At 39.6% G+C, this 16949-nt stretch overlaps 1 protein-coding gene across 1 annotated transcript in view; it reads right to left on the bottom strand.

Annotated features, from left to right (window-relative positions):
* Positions 1-16949, bottom strand: part of LOC125642683 (connector enhancer of kinase suppressor of ras 2) — a 545814-nt gene that overhangs the window by 346518 nt on the left and 182347 nt on the right. Inside the window, exons 3-4 of the mRNA XM_075132431.1 lie at positions 8453-8655; positions 5940-6027 (exon numbers count right to left, since the gene is read on the bottom strand). Coding sequence (XP_074988532.1) covers positions 5940-6027; positions 8453-8655 — 291 coding nt within the window. The remainder of the gene's footprint in view (positions 1-5939; positions 6028-8452; positions 8656-16949) is intronic.

Here is a 16949-nt window from a genome sequence, read left to right on the forward strand (position 1 = left end):
CAATATATTACTTTCTGTAGTAGTCATCTTAAACTGGCATTCCGCATTGCTCCCAACAGGCAAGTAGAAGGCTCCCTACCTTTAAAAGTGAAGCACAAAGAAAGTAGAAATCACATGGGACTGAACCTCATCTCAGTTACACGAGTATAAATCACGAATTACTCCATTATTTTCGATGGAGCTGCACAAGGGTCAAACCAATCAGAGAAGAATCAAGCTCAATACCTCCCTGAAGTGGGTCAATTCAACAGTCAGCTAGTCTAGTGATCACACAGTGGCTCCTCCGTTCTTTTCCATAGGCTTGTTCTAGAGTGGGCCCTGATGAGTCATATACAGGAGAGCCTCTCCCTCCTGTGTATTCCTTCTTCTCCCATTGGGGTTCTGTCATGACAGCATTGTGGGGGGGAGCAGGGCCCTCCCATTCCACTGGATCCTGACTCAGGATCCTAAAGAGATGTTGCAGTGTCTGGACCACTTGTTGGTCCATCTCAAGTTACACGCCCCGGGTTACTTCCTTCTGGGCTATAGCTCCTTTAGGGGTGTGGTCACAGTTTTCGCAGTATCAGCATAGTCTGCCAGAGGGACAACGTCCCCTCCTTTGAGGTCGTTCTTCGATTCCCAACTCAAACCGGGAAGCGGGGGGCGGAGGGGGGGTATATGGATCACAGCTTCCAGAGTGCCTTACCAAGTCTGTAATCACTCTTCCCATAGCTCCAGGTATTAGCCCCACTTGCTGGTACAGCCTGTAACTCCTTTTCCCCCTGCCCCTGGGTTTCCAGTGTCCTTTTAACTGTCCTACCACTGGAACAGGCCTGCAACTGCTGAGGGGCGGGGTCTCCCTGGCCTAGTACTGCCCCATGCCTTGCTCCAATTTAGTGTCTGGTCTTTGAACTCCCTCTGTTTACAAAGCTAAATACATCATAAGAACATCAGAAATTTTAGGAAAAGCAAAATGTCATTATGGACCTACAAAAATCAGTGTTTCCAGAGGAAGTTTGTTTTTCACAAAAATCTCATTTTCTAACAGAAGACTGCTCCATGAACATTTTTGACCAGCTCTAACACAAAATAATTTGTTCTAAATTCTTTATCAAGACCAAATATCTAGATAATATTCCATAACTTAGCTAATAATAACATAATATTCCACCTGTTAGCATCAGAAACTTCCTTCCTTTCCAAATTTTGAATTCTTCTATTGAGTTAGTCTGACATTTCCTCTTTTCCAATAACAAACAGCTAAAACCTCTTACTCATCTAGATTCTTGAGACCTACGAGGCACAGCAAAGAAACCATAGCACAGATAGCCCAATTCTGGGCTGCTCCAGGGACCACAGCAGACCCCAGCAAAGTGTAGGGACAGCCATGGAAGCCTGTCTAAAGCTTGGTCTACGCTACATACTTTGGTATAGCTATGTCACTCAGGGGTGTGAAAAATCCACATCACTGAGCGATGTAGCTATACCAACCTTATTTCCCCTCTCCCCCCCATTAGTTTTGAGAAAAAATTAGTTTCAGTACAAGAAAAAAAAAAGGTTAAAACTGGAAGATGAGAACCAAAGAACCTAGGGATATAGAAGAATTTCTATTTGCACTTCATGGTCAAGTATCCCTTTGATGTTTTTTCTGTATTCATACTGGCTTTTTTTTTCTACGGTACAAAAAGTATTCAATTAGTGTGGCTGGCAATGCCTAAGGCAGTTTTTTCCTACCAGTTTAAACATACTTCAAACAGAATATCCATTTTATTAAATACTGCCTCCCTTTAACCCTTCCAGTACCAAGACAACAAAATGATCAGAGCAAGGCTTAGAGTTTCACTTTAGAGCTAATGTTCCAATAAAAATTATTCCTTTAATTTAGGTGTCAGAAATACAATGTAAGCTTCATTCTGAGTAAACAATTATTTCAGGTCAAAGACTAAAGGACTTGTATGTATAGTAAACCTGAAAATTTCTCTGTTTTGTAGAGCAGAATGAATTAATTTTAGAGAAAAAAAAAGTCTATGCTTATGTTGCATACTGAAGTTTATATTAGAATTTAAAGATGTTCTTTTTTTAATAGTGATTGGGATATATGTATATCTTCTAAAATGTAAGGCTTTTTCTACATCTGTCTGGTTTAAATAAGCATTTAAGACCACAGAGCATTACACTTAGAATATTATGGTGAATTATTTTCTTTTTGACCACAAGGTTTAACATGCACAGGGTTTCAGTCTATTTATTTTACTTAGGAAATAAATGATAGCTAAAGTGTCACATTTATCTCTTGTCAAAAAACGGATTAGAGACATGCTTAAAGGTGGAGTTTTAACTTGGGGCTTTTATATCATAGAATACCCATTATTTAGTTCTGTTCTATAAAATGGTAAAGTAAAGAGAACTACAAAATAGTAGTAGTGTTATATGTCCACATTCAAACAAGGTATCAAACAGCTCTTGCATCATGCAGAATACCCCTGCCAAAGTACCTCATGCCATCACCATTCTAATTGATTAAAATACTGAATTTATTTAAAATAAATAAATAAATAAAGAGAAAAGGCAAGTTACAAATAAGATGAACAACTCTATTTAGTCCTGAATCTACAAATACACATGCTTAGAACAAAATGTTTTTCATTTCAAAATGTGATTGTTAATGGGGATTCTTCAGCAAGTGTGTGTGTGTTGGGGGTAGGGGGCGGGGGGAGGTTCCTCATAGGGCACACAAGGATTGATGCTCAGCCAAACGCTAATCAATTTTTTAAATCAATAATCTGGAAGAAATGTACAATTATGGTGATAAAGTTTGCAGATGACATAAAGACTGGTTGTGTGATAAATAATAAGGACAGGCAACTGATAGCGTGCTCTAGACCCTTTGCAAGCTTGGAACAATCAAGTAGCATGCATTAATACAGCCACAGGCAAGGTCACTCATCTAAGAATAAAGAATGTGGGGCATTTTTTTACGGTATAGAGGATTGTATCCTGGAAAACAGTGACTCTAAAAAGTACTTAGGGATCACTGTTAATTAACTGAACAGAAGCTCCCATTTTGATATTGTGGCTAAGAGGGTTAACACAATTTTTGCATGTCTAGAATGGGGGTATATTAAGTAGGTGTACAAAAGTGATATTACCTGTGTATACTGTATTAGTGAGACCACAACAAGAATACTTGTCCAGTTTTGGTATCCACCCCCCCCCCCTTTTTTTTTTTTTTTGGTAAAAGTTGCAACTTGGAGAGGACTCCACAATGAGCTAAATGAATGGTTCATGACATGGAACACACACACCAGTTACTGAAGTAGCTCAATCTACTTAACTTATCTAGGGGCTTTACTACAGGGTGGGGTAATGATCACCATGGGAGTGAGATTTCTAAAGTACGCTAACGTGCTGCACGTTAATTGTTCTGTGTAGACCCTCCTGGTGTACACTAAAAGTTCCTTAGTGTGCTTTAACAACATACTATTTCGAACAGCACTTTGTTTATTTTAATTAAAACAAACATGAAAAGCACCTATTGTGGGCTCTAAGCAACTTTAAGATATCTTACTGCTGTACAAGAACAATAAAACTATACTGGATCCAGTAGGACCTACAAAGCCCAAAGGAAAATTAACTAACCAGAACGTTGAAAAAAATACATAAATACCCTTTCTTCCCTAAGAATATGAGCTGTTATACCCTTGTCCCACACTAACATTAAAGAAAATAGATAGGCTTTGCAGTATGCCTTCCAGGTCAACAGATTTGGATTAATTTGGTGGATTCATTTTTCTAGAGCTATGGCAGTCTGCTTTGTAAAGATAAAGTGTTACTGAGTCACTGGAGAGCCATAAAATATTATCAACACTGTGTCCTAATAGTGTGTTATGATATTTATATAAGATTGTGTTTTTCTGATGCATCATCTTCACATATTAACACAACGATGGGATCTCAATAGCAAGATATTCAGCTATGATTATTTTGTGGATCTGTGCAATGCTATTTTCCACTATCTCCCTCCTCCTTGGTGCTAATAGAGAATTAGTGAGACCAAGGAAGAGTGAGATGAGCACTAAATCAGACTTATGCACTCAGACTTTACTCTAGAGCAGAGGTCTTCAATCTGTGGGGCACGCCCCCCTAGGAGGTGTGGAGGAACATTTGGGGTGGCGCAGCTGGGCCTAGACCAACGCCCACAGTGGGTGGAGAGGGAGCAGCACCCAGCTCTGCTCCTGCCCCAGTCCCGGGTGCTGGGCTTGTGCCCAGGGATCTGCTCTTGGCCGCGGCTGCTAGCCTTGTGCCCGAGGTCCTGGCTGATGGCCCCATGCCCAGGGCTCCACACCTGGCTGCAGCTGCAGGCCTCAGTTCCCAGCCGAGGGTCTTTTCTGCCCCCACTACCAGCTGTGGCCCCAGCCCCCTTACCCCTATACACATCCCCCCTCCCAGAGCCCTGTCCCTGCTCCCGATTAAAAGTTTGGGGACCACTGCTCTAGAGCTTCAGTGTTCCTGCTGCACTTGTATATCAAGAGGATACCAATTATTTTCAGAGGGGAAACAGCATTTAATCACAAGCATATGATTGCCATGGAAACAAGGCACAACATTGCAATCCACATATTTTCTAAGTTTAAATAATGACTGTTGATCTCCACATTTTATTAATCACTTCCAGAATGACTGTAGAACTTTTCTTGTATACAAACACACTTACTTTTCTGTATCTAGCTATGACATCCTAGGTTATGTCAACCAGGTACCAACAAAATTTATCAGTGTGTCTGAAAAGCTGTTGTATCACCCAGTCAGATGACTTCCTTGTGTGGTTTTAGCAGTGCAACTCTTTAAATCTGTTCTTGCTTATTTAATCAATTTGAATTTTAAGGAGAGAAAGTCATTTTATTAAATAAATCTCAGAGGTTAAGAGTACATGAGCCCTTTCTAAAATCTTTACATTTACATCAGAAATATACCTTTTCTACAGATTTTATTTAATTTAGATTAGACATTTTTGAACTGCTAGGCTCCAAGTGACAATCTCTTGCTGTCCATATGCCAGTATGACACTCATCTTCTAACTATATACCATTTTCTGCAGCTGCTTTGCCCTCTCCAATCAGGTATGGAGAAGGCAAAATGTGCATCCTCCTTTGCTATCTGTGCTCTCTGCCTGCTCTGGTGATGCTGCATTAGTAATCATGATGCTTTCACTGTCTATGAACATTCTTGGAAATTTTGTCTTGCTCACAGGAATACTTCAAATTGCAAATGAAAGGGTCATGAATATCAATGAAGTGAATTGGCAGGTTTCATTTACAATGACTTTTATAAATATATACTTCTACTGTATTTGTCTAGCTCTTGTCTATGCATCCACTTTTAGCTTATCTTTGACAACATTTAGCAGGGAACATGCAATGGTGTGTGTTACATTCTAGACACCTTATTAGAAATATATTGACTAATTGCTGGGACTTCAGAGAACAACAACAAAATGATTAGGGGTCTAGTGGCCATCTGATTTATGATGAAAAACTTCAAGTCTAATATGTATCAGTTGGGTAAGCAACAAGAAAGCATACAGCAAGGAAACATATGCTGGAAATCAGGGAAAGAGGGGAATAGAATATGTTGGGGGAGGAAAATGTGAAGATGAACTGAGGATCAACTGGAGATACCGCAATAATTTGTATTTACTTTTTGGAGAGAAAACCCATCAATATCCTTGAAAACAATTAAAATACAAAAATTCTTTCCCAATATTACTGGTAAATAATTACTGTAGTTGCAACTGAGATGTTGCACACACATACCTCCTCCCTCCACCCGCACCTTCCCCCAAAACGCACACAAATTCTCCTGATGAGGTGACACATTTCTAACAATTTTTGTAATATTTTATAATTTCTTCAGCAATGTGGAAGTGATTTAGGTATGGCACACAATAAACCTGTTCTTACCTGTTGCACAATGGTTGTTAATTCCAGGCACAGTTGAACAATATTGTTTTTCAGCAGTGAGTATTCTGTCACACTGACAAATGGAGACCTGCCAGAGAGGGACAAAAAATTTGTAGGAGACCTCAATCTGTGTTACTGAGCTGTACCTCTTGTAATGTATATTTACAGTCAACACCACACTAAATTATGCACTTGAGAAGCTGGGATGTTGTTAATTCGAAATGGTACAACAATGAATTCCAACAGAAACTTCAAGAGTCAGTCAGATTTAGACAGTCACTATATCACATTAAAAAGAATTAAGATTTTTATTCTCTGTGAGTTAACTTGTACTATAGCTGCCATATTGGTCAGTGCTGTCATCATCAACCTGTGTATTTTACATATGGTAACAAATTCAGAAATTGCTGTCTTCACCTACTGGAATGGATGTTACACCAAAGAGGGTATGATGCTAAAAATGACAATGATCTTATAGTCACACAGCAACTGAAAATTAGTAGCAGTATTTATTTTTTTAAAAATTTCATCTAAAGGAAATGTCACACCTAAAACTGCCCATGCAAAGCCCTGGGCATTCTTGACATCCATTTAAAAACACAGTAATATCAGGTCATTGTAGTATTTGCTCTGATTATTTCAATTTGAAATATTTGACAATATGCGACTTCAAGCTGGGCTTTTTGCTTGCAAGACAAACAGCTTTTAAAACAGACTGTTAGGGTTGGTAACTTTACTTGATTAAACTAGACTGAACCAGGTCAGCTAATTTCTTTGTATTGTATATAAAATGAAGCTGCTTATAATACCCCTTCCTTTTCTTTGGGTCCCAGAGCCCTTTAGAAGACATATTTGTTGTAGAGGTAAACTCATTTATCATGGAAATGCCAATCACCTCACAATAATCATGCCATTCTGCACCAGCAACACTGAACAACAACTTTTAGGAGGGGAAGTGAATAATGTATGCATTTGAAATAACTATAGGTAGTTAGAACATAAATTATTTGAAGTTGGATTTTGGGCAGGACACCAGAGTTAACATCCCTATTTTTGGAGAAAGTGCAACACGATCTCTTAAATGAGCACAAGTAGAGTAATATATCTACTAAACAGGAGACTAGGATTTCAACCATCCACCTTTCCAGTGCAAATCCCCTTCCTCCTGGCCAGGTAAGAGAAGGGGGAAGAAACTCCACAAAAAGACCACGAACCATGAAGAACTAGGCACTTTGGGGATCAGATACAGAGCGAAACACTCCGGATTTATGTACAGTGCAGGCTGTGCAGAAACTGAGGAACCCCATGTAGAACAGTGTGTGACTACAGGATGTACCTGGCATGCTTCTAGTACCTTAGATGTTTGATATGCCTCAGCACTGAGCAGATATAATAAGTACAGCAGTCAAGTCCTCAGTTTTATGGCTTATCCAAAAGATAGCCCATCAAGCAGCACACTGCTCCTTAAGAGCAAACTATAGCCTTAGTTCAGTATTAACTAAGAGGGATGAGTGCCATTTACTGAGCCACTAACTCAACTCCTGCGGGACCTGGGTTTTCCTTGGAATCTCCAAGTACTGTCCGGATCTGACCCATTTGGCTTATAAGGACTGATGAGATTACATCCCAGGAGATCCTGATTGCTAGCATTAGGTCAGAGAAGGTCATCAGGGTCACAACAAGCTTTGTGAAGAATGGTCATGTCATTCATTTATATGCACAATAGTTTCAGATTTCAATTAAGCTATTCACTTCTAGAGAGAAATGCAGTGTGTGCATAAAATATAGTATTTCATACATAATATTTTAAAACACAGTTCATGCAGAGAGTTACTTTGTAAACTGATTCCTAATTCATCAATGAGGAATCATAGCATTCTCTCACCAAGCAGTAATTAATGTGACAAGAGTGACTAATGTATGAACCTGCCCCCTACTGTTAACAAAAAGTCAACTAGTAAGCTCTGAGTTTCTAGGGATAAGCAAGTGGTATAATTTCTTTTAGAAATTATCCAATAACAAGTATGCAGCAGGATAACAGCAAGTCAAATTTCCCTATACTCCTCTTAATTTGCATCAGCCCTGAATGGTCAGAACCACTCTTTGCTCTGGTTATAAGGAAACTCAGTTTCAATGTTAATTTATCCCTTATACTCCCTTCTGAAATAGAAATGATCCTGCCATCTGTGGTGGCAATTTTTGTCATTCACGAGGAACATTCACTAGTGACATTCACTAGGAACAAGACTGAAACTGCTAATTTCACAGAGGTCACCGTCAACCTGGGGTGACCCAAAAGAGACTCCAAAAATCCCACAGCTGGCTCCTGACCCAGGCCTAGTCAGCCTGGAACTCAAGTATATAACAACATTTACAAAGTAAAACCTATAATTACAGTTCTAATATTAGAACAAGAGAAAGAGAAAAGAACAAGAGAAAAAGAAACAAACAGGGCAAAAGAATTACTTGGGGGGGGGGGGGGAGGGAGTAAGAATTAAAAAGCTCTAAATTACCTGTCCAGCCAGGCTAGCAAGTTCTTGGCAGCACCAATCAGGTCAACAACAGAGGTAAGAAAATCATTTGGCAGTCGTCTGGAGGCCCTGCCGTCATAATGGCCACTCCTCCTTCTACCCGTTATAAAGTTCTGAAGATTTTTGGCTGAGGCATTCAGCTTGTGAGAGAGTGTTCTCAGATTTTCTGTCTCTAAACCATAGTTCTGAAAGAAAGAAAAAAATAGATCACACAACATGTTTAAAGCAGATAGCTAAGCCACAGAATATTGAGCTGAAACATTTGCAGCTTGCATTGATTCACTCAATTCTTGAACACAGCAAAATCAAGGCAAGTCAGGACTTGATGAACTGTCCCAGTAGATCATGAGTATGTAACAGCTGACCTTTCAGGGCCCTTCCTTTCCAAGCACTTCAGCCACAAGAATCATTTAAGCCCACAGCCTCTCTCCAAGGTAGGTAAGTAATAAATGCATTATTCCCATTTTACAGAGGTGGAAATAGAGGGTCAAAGACATTCATTTATTTAGGATGACATAAGATAGAATCATAGGACAGGAAGGGACCTCAAGAGGTCATCTATTCCAGTCCTCTGCACTCATGGCAGGACTAAGTATTATCTAGACAATTCCTGACAGGTGTTTGTCTAACTTGCTCTTAAAAATTTCCAATGATGGAGATTCCATAACCTCCCTAGGCAATTTATTCCAGTGCGTAACCACCCTGACAGGAAATTTTTCCTAACTTCCAACCTACACCTCCTTTGCTGCAATTTAAGCCCATTGCTTCTTGTCCATTCCTTAGAGTTTAAGAACAATTATTCTTTTCCCTCCTCCTTGTTCCCTCCTCTTTTCCAGACTAAACAAACCCAATTTTTTCAGTCTTCCCTCATAGGTCATGTTTTCTAGACCTTTAATAATTTTTGTTGATTTTCTCTGGACTTTCTCCAATTTGTCCACATCCTTCCTGAATGGACACAATGCTCCAGTTGAGGCCTTATCAGCATGGAGTAGAGAGGAAGAATTACTTCTTGTGTCTTGCTTACGACACTCCTGCTAATACATCCCAGAATTATGTTCACTTCTTTTGCAACAGAGTTACACTGTTGACTCATATTAAGCTTGTGGTCCACTATGACCCCCAGATCCATTTTCCGCAGTAATTCTTCCTACGCAGTCATTTCCCATTTTGTATGTGACACTACAGCTGGTTAAACTGCTCACTGCAAATAATCTGATTAATTTAGCTTTTTTTGTTGTAATTCAGACTTTTCTTCTTACAAGTTAATTTGCTATTCAGGACCGTTTAAACTGTTTTTGTGAACAAATTTCAGAACATTGATTGATTATCCACTGTTAATTCCAACTATTCATCATGTATAGTGTATGACTGGTCCTCTATGTCATGTGGCATTATTATCCACTCAGAGAGCAGAAACAAACTTTTAAACCAGGAACACAGATACTAATGCACAGTTAATAATCTATAGCTTGTTTGCATGAGAATAGACACATTTGTACAAATATTTCCCAAACATTAGTGAGAACAGAAACCTGTTTGTGTGAATATTCATAGCTAGGGTAAAAGCACAAAAGAAGTCTGGACCAAACAGACATGTGGAATCCAAACAAATGTTTGTGAACACTGTTTTGTAAGATTCAACTAGGTTTACTTGGATGTCCAGGCCTGTGCCTTAACTGCAAGACCATCCTTCCTCAGAAAGTTGACTGTTAGAAAAGGGATTTGAACTGCTGGGGTGGACTGCAACCTAAATGGAGAGGGAATACTTTATCTGGGTAGTCAGCTTTTTGCAATGTGCTCTGATTTAAAAAAAAAAAACAAAAACCACACACACACACACCACACACAAATTGTTGGGCGACAGAATGCATTCTTTTCACCCAGACCTACCCTGCAAGAATGTCAAAATACACAACGGGATATGGATAAACATTAAAGATTAACTAGCAAAATAGACAAATTAAAAAAAGATGTTTGCAGTGGTGCCGTAGCTGTGCCGGTCCCAGGATACGAGACACAAGGTAGGTGAACGGTGTCAGAGTAGCAGCCGTGTTAGTCTGTATCCGTAAAAAGAAAAGGAGTACTTGTGGCACCTTAGAGACTAACAAATTTATCTGAGCGTAAGCTTTTGTGAGCTACAGCTCACTTCATCGGATGCATACAGTGGAAAATACAGTGGGGAGATTTTATATACACAGAGAACATGAAACAATGCGTGTTACCATACAGACTGTAACAAGAGTGATCAGGAAAGGTGAGCTATTACCAGCAGGAGAGCGGGGGAACCTTTTGTAGTGATGATCAAGCTGGACCATTTCCAGCAGTTTACAAGAACAGTAGGAGGGGAAATAAACAAGGGGAAATAGTTTTACTTTGTGTAATGACTACCATGGCAACAGATTCATAAGAATGACCTGAAGACACCTAGACTGACAAACTAGGTAAGAGCTCTTATTCTGATGTTTGAGAATTCCCTCCATCAAAAACAGAATGAAAAAATCCACATCCAACATTGATCATTCACTCAGAAACTAAAATTCAGAACTAGAAATCTGTACGTGAAATCTGGCACCTTTTCTGAATGGCAGAAATGGGAGGATGATTACATTAAAATGCAGGCTTTGACAATGCTCAATGAAATGTAGAAAACTCTACGAAACAGTAAAAGCGAGCTTCAGGGAGCCTTATGTCAGGTATAATTCACACAATCACTGCACAGTGGTGTTTTAATTGACTAATGATCCTAATCACATATTCTCTGGTCACAGGAATGAGATAAGAGAGTCAATTGAACCCAACATGACCTAATTTTCAGATGGCTTTATCACAGAAACCTACCACCACACAATTTAACTTATCATTTTGTAGCAACTGTCTGGTGGAATTATTATAATGACTGTTACAGTATCATAAGGAAGTATTGTGTTGTGAAAATCCCAATATACTAACTCATACAATTCAATTTATTCTGATCTTAAATTGGGATCACTGTGCCAGAATACACCAAAAAACCAGGTGCATCAATTAATTCATTCATTAAATGAAACTCATTGGCTCTGCTCTTCATTAAGGAAAGAAAAAAAAACACTCATATGGCCCATCTCTATGTACACTGCTAAAACCAAATTATGCCATTTTACACTGTGTGCAACTTTAAAGAATCTGACTTTAGTGTTTTGTAAACAGCAAACCATTCCCATTAATAAAAAGGGCCTCCAGATAAGACTAATAGTATATACTATTTTCGTGCATTTCCATGAGCATTATTAGGTCTATAGTTATGGCTAGATCGGTACTGCTGCAATCGATGCAGTGGTATTGATTTAGCGGGTCTGGTGAAGACCCCCTAAGTCGATGGCAGAGCGCTCTCTCATCGACTCCTGTACTCCAGCTCCCTGAGAAAAGTATGGTAAGTCGGCGGGAGAGCATCTCCCATGGACACAGGGAGGTGTAGACACGGCTGTAAGTCAACCTACATTATGTTATCTACATAATTGAAGTAGTATACACTACAGCTGGAAGTCGACCTAAGTTAGACCAGCCCTGAGATATATCTTGATTCTAAACTCTGAAGTATCCCTCCCTTCCTTCTTTAAATTTAAAAATATATCAATTTCAACTGGAAATAATTTTATGCTATTGCTGTGAAGACTAAAAACGGGAGCTGAAAGATCACAGGTTAAAGAACTTCTAGACCAAAATGTGTTCAGTTACACTTGATCAATCCCATTCACTGATATAAAAGAGAGCAGAATATGATCCTGTTTCAAGAACTATGCCAGCACACCATTGATAATTATCAGCAAAGATCATGATATAAGGAAGTAAAAGCTACACAGTCCATTCTGGCATGTGCTCCATAGTGGAAAGGAAAAAAGGAAAAAGTAACTGCGTGAAGATGAGCATTGATGCTGCAGCTGTGATCTGCATCAAAAATAGCAATCAGTACCAAAGACAGTATCTGTTCCAACAAGCCCGTCAGTACTGAGGAAGCCAAAGTCAGGTCTGCATTCTGGTGTCGGCAGTAGTGAATACGCTGCAACCAGTCCAGGCAGCGCTGAGAACACAAAATAAATCACCGCAGCTCCTGAATTAAAGGAGAGTTAGGAACAGAGAATCAGAGCAAATCTGATACCGCCTAATACACCAGTGGAGCGGAAACAGTCAAGTGCTGACACTGCTCTCATCTGGACTGGATTCAACAGATGCCCATTGGAGGGTACCAGATAGATGATACAGTGACTCTTGTTCCTGTCTCGGTACCAGAGAGCAGTTAAATGACACATCTCTATCCTGCATACTGAACGACTTCTGGTGCTGGGCTGCACTTCTGTTACAGGAGGAGAAAGAAGAATCTCTCCAAGCTTTCGAGTGGCCTCAGTCTGTTTTGAGAGTCCTTTTCCTTGGAAGACCACAGGGAAGAGAACGATCTCTCTTCCTCCTCAGAGGGACATCGGAGTCTGGCTATGGAACAACAGACTCCACCAGCTCCAAAGTTCTCTGAGGGACTGGACCTATTGTGGGGAGAGGCGAGCCATTTTTTTTAAACCCTAGTGAGGACATCACAACAGGCTAACTCCTGCTGAACTAAATTACTACTAAATAACTAACTAAACATTCCAGGTACTACTACAACTAGCCAACTGTACACACGAGTTCACAACAAAGCACTATGACAGTGAAGCGTGAGGTAAGATACCACACAGAATGCTCCAACTCAAACCATGGCTGGTGACAAGAAACTGAGGCAGTCAGTATGGCACCACACTTAAAATAGCCATGCCAGGGGCTATGAGGGCCAGAGATCATGTGGTCCACCCTGACAGGTACTGCTAAACAAAAGTTCTCAGGCTTCGATGTACTGGACATGCACTTCCTGAGTAAGTCTGCAACCTTTCAAAGAACCATCAACTCATTTCTCATAGGCCACCTGACAGACAATATACGGTAACCTTTTGGGGGGGTGGGGGGGTTAAGGAGTTGAACAGGTGACCAAAAAGTGAAATATTCTATATACTATTACCAAATATATTCTTTTTAAAACTACATTTTCAATTAGTAGAAGAAGAGTTATTTTTGATATAATGGCGAAGAGATCAGCTCTATTTATTTTTGTTCCAGACATCAAGTTCTGTATCCTCTTAGTAGAAAAAAATAAGTCCATTTAACTATGTGATATAGACACATATGGATGAATCAATATTACATTTGCTGGAGCTGTTCAATGCAGTGACTTTCACCCACTGTGTACTCCAATTGTGAGCCTTTGATTGCTGAAAAGCCACTGGTTTATTAAACTACCAATAACTGAATTCACTAATTATGGAATTTAGGGATGCTAGTATACTGGTAACCAAACTGAGATACCTACACATGTTATATAAAATTGTGCGGGGGGGGGAGGATGGTAGAGGAGATAAAAAAGTATGCATTGTTAACTAAATAAAGCTCCCACATATATACTGTAATAGGGTGACCAGATGTCCCGATTTTATAGGGAGAGTCCCAATTTTGGGGTCTTTTTCTTATACAGGCTCCTATTATCTCCCACCCTCTGTCCTGATTTATCACATTTGCTGTCTGGTCACCCTGTGCTGAAACAAGGTGTTTGGCTATCTCCCATGAGTAACCAAAAGAATACCACTAGTGCCTGGGAAATGACCGTTAAATTATTTAGATCCCCATCTAATGTAAAGGTCTGATCTAAAGTCTATTGAAGTTAATGGTAAGAGTCCCATCGACTTGAAAGGGCTTTGAATCAGGCCCCAAGTGTTTTAACTTTAACATAAAAATTGTTCCACATAGATAAATTAATGAGGTACTTGGTATCTAACAATATTTTATTGTATTCTACCAGTACATAGCATTGCAATTAACAAAATATATAGTGGACGCTGATAAAAGCCACAAAAGTCCCAATTTATTTAAACAAAAAACAAAAAAAAGTAACCTGTAGCACAGACAGATGTTCTGGAACCTGGACATTCTGGCAAAAGATAATGATTTTTTTTTATTGTGTAATTTGAGCACTTCAGAATTTAGAACCACTCCTATATAAATATGGTTGCTTCACTGCTCCATTTTCTTTCTCTGCTCTGCACAAGGCTGGAGATTTAACCCATTCTCCATGACAAGGCAGCACATTCAGAAAGATTTTTACTTTTATACTTTATTGAATGCAGCACTGAACTTTTAGGCGTCATGACTAAGGCCACCAGTTTTCAGGCAAATTCATTGTAATTAATATAATTATATGATTTACAATCTGCATTAATTGCACACTATTCGATATTCATTGAACAACCATGAAGATGCAATAATGTATCTGCCAATAAAGCATGCAACTTAACAATAGTTATTAATACTGAAACTGCATTTTAATAATTTTTCACTGCTGCTACTTCACCTTCTCTTTATACTTACAGGCATCCAACAAGAAGGAGCACTATCAAAGAAGAAAAGCTAACTAAAGCATTGACATAATAATTCTTGGTTTATATATGAGTCAGTGCACATCTGGCAAAGTGCACTCAGTAAATTAATTTGGATACGCATCAACAGACAGTAATCAAGTTTTATGTCAGCCAACAAAGAAAAATAGAATGGTGGGTTTACAGCTCCAAAGCTGCATTACACTGAACTGCTAAAGTTTTATCAGCTATAGACCTTAGTTCACTAATCAAGAGACCACATACACTGCAAACGGATCACCATGAAACCTCAGAAATGGGTGCTTTCTTAACTGGAATTATAGCTCTGTATCTTGAGTGATGTTTCTGTTCTGTCCAGGCTTAATGATATTTCTGTATCACACAGATGAAAAAGTACTCACATAAAATTTCATTTGCCAAGAGGCAATTATCTAAACTAGTTGCTATAAAAAGCGCCACTATATTTGCTATATTTCTGGCATACACATTGACATTCATAATCAGAATTGTTGGCTGCGAAGCCTTGGCAGCACAAAGTGGAGTCTTGGATAAGGATTCGGACCGTTCCTCTTTTAAATAAAAATAAGAAAAAGAATAGCACGAGTAGAAGAACATTATTGGCACCTGCTTAATTATAGCATATTGAACAAAGAAAAAGATACACTCCACGGTATGCATCTGATGAAGTGAGCTGTAGCTCACGAAAGCTCATGCTCAAATAAATTGGTTAGTCTCTAAGGTGCCACAAGTACTCCTTTTCTTTTTGCGAATACAGACTAACACGGCTGTTACTCTGAAACTCCTTTTTCAATATCATATGTCGCAACACGATGGCATAAAAGCACATTTATTCAAATGATTAGACGCTGTAGCCTCAGATATTCATGGGGTCCTATGTCACAGTAGGAACTCATAACAAACAAAGGCAGCTGACCTGTTAGGTAAATGCGCTTTTCATTACAGAATAGCAATTAATACTATAATTAATACAATCAATGCCATAACAAAAGCCAGGATGATCTAAACAAGGTCAATCGACTTGCCTGGAATCATACACCACAATTCAGACTAGGACCCAGGCATTTCAGGACAAACAGTACTTTGCTAGACCCTCTAGGTAACACAGCCAGAAAGTTTTCATTTTCATGTCTTTCAAAAAGTAAAGGAAATTCACAATTCCCCTCTGGAGCTAAGAACATTAATGCTTCTGCAAATTTCAAAATACTGAAATATATGGTATGGGAATATGAACATGGAAAATAAAGCACTGCTTTGCTCCATGGTGACCAATATTTGTTCCAGCTCTACTATAATCTGTCATAGTCTTGTTTATGGAAAGCCTTTAGCAAATGCATCACTTCCACTATCAATATCACTACAGAAAACAAAGCAAACTACTGTAGCAATATATCATCTACCAACTAATGACACAGGACACCAAAACATTACAGGTATTTCTTTTTTCCTCCTTCCAGGCAGAGAGAAATAATGAAAAAGGAAATACGTGCCTCCCTTCCCACAACATACACTCTTCATTCTAGCTAACACACAGATTCACAGACATTAATTACAGGTGTTAGTTCAAGTTGGCCCACAGGGCTCAGAGAAGTTTCTTTAGGAGATTCCAAGATACCTCCAAAATAGCAGCAGATAAAGCATAGGTTCTTTGATTCAGGGGCTGTGGAACACCATTTAAAGTCTGTGGGGGACGGAGGGGGGCACAGATTTGCCCAACTACACCTGATTCTCCTCTTCTCCACTCAATGGCCCCCTCCCCACCAACAGCCCGACTCCTCTGGCCAATAACATCCTACACATACACCCTCCCAAGAGCCTCAACCCTGGAGCGAGCCCCCACTATCATCCCCTCCCAGGAGGCCAAGCTTCCCCCCTCCCTCTCTTTATCTTCCCCCTCCCTAGTGTTGAGCCTCACTCTCAGGTGATGGGTTCGTCTTGCTTCTGAGACAGTCCCCAGCACTAAGAGTAGCCACTGCAGTTCTGACAGCCGGCCGGTGAGGGCCTGCCCCACCGTATGGGACTCAGGTGCC

The sequence above is a fragment of the Caretta caretta genome, chromosome 9 (genome assembly GCF_965140235.1).
Source record: "Caretta caretta isolate rCarCar2 chromosome 9, rCarCar1.hap1, whole genome shotgun sequence".
Classification (NCBI taxonomy): domain Eukaryota; kingdom Metazoa; phylum Chordata; order Testudines; family Cheloniidae; genus Caretta; species Caretta caretta.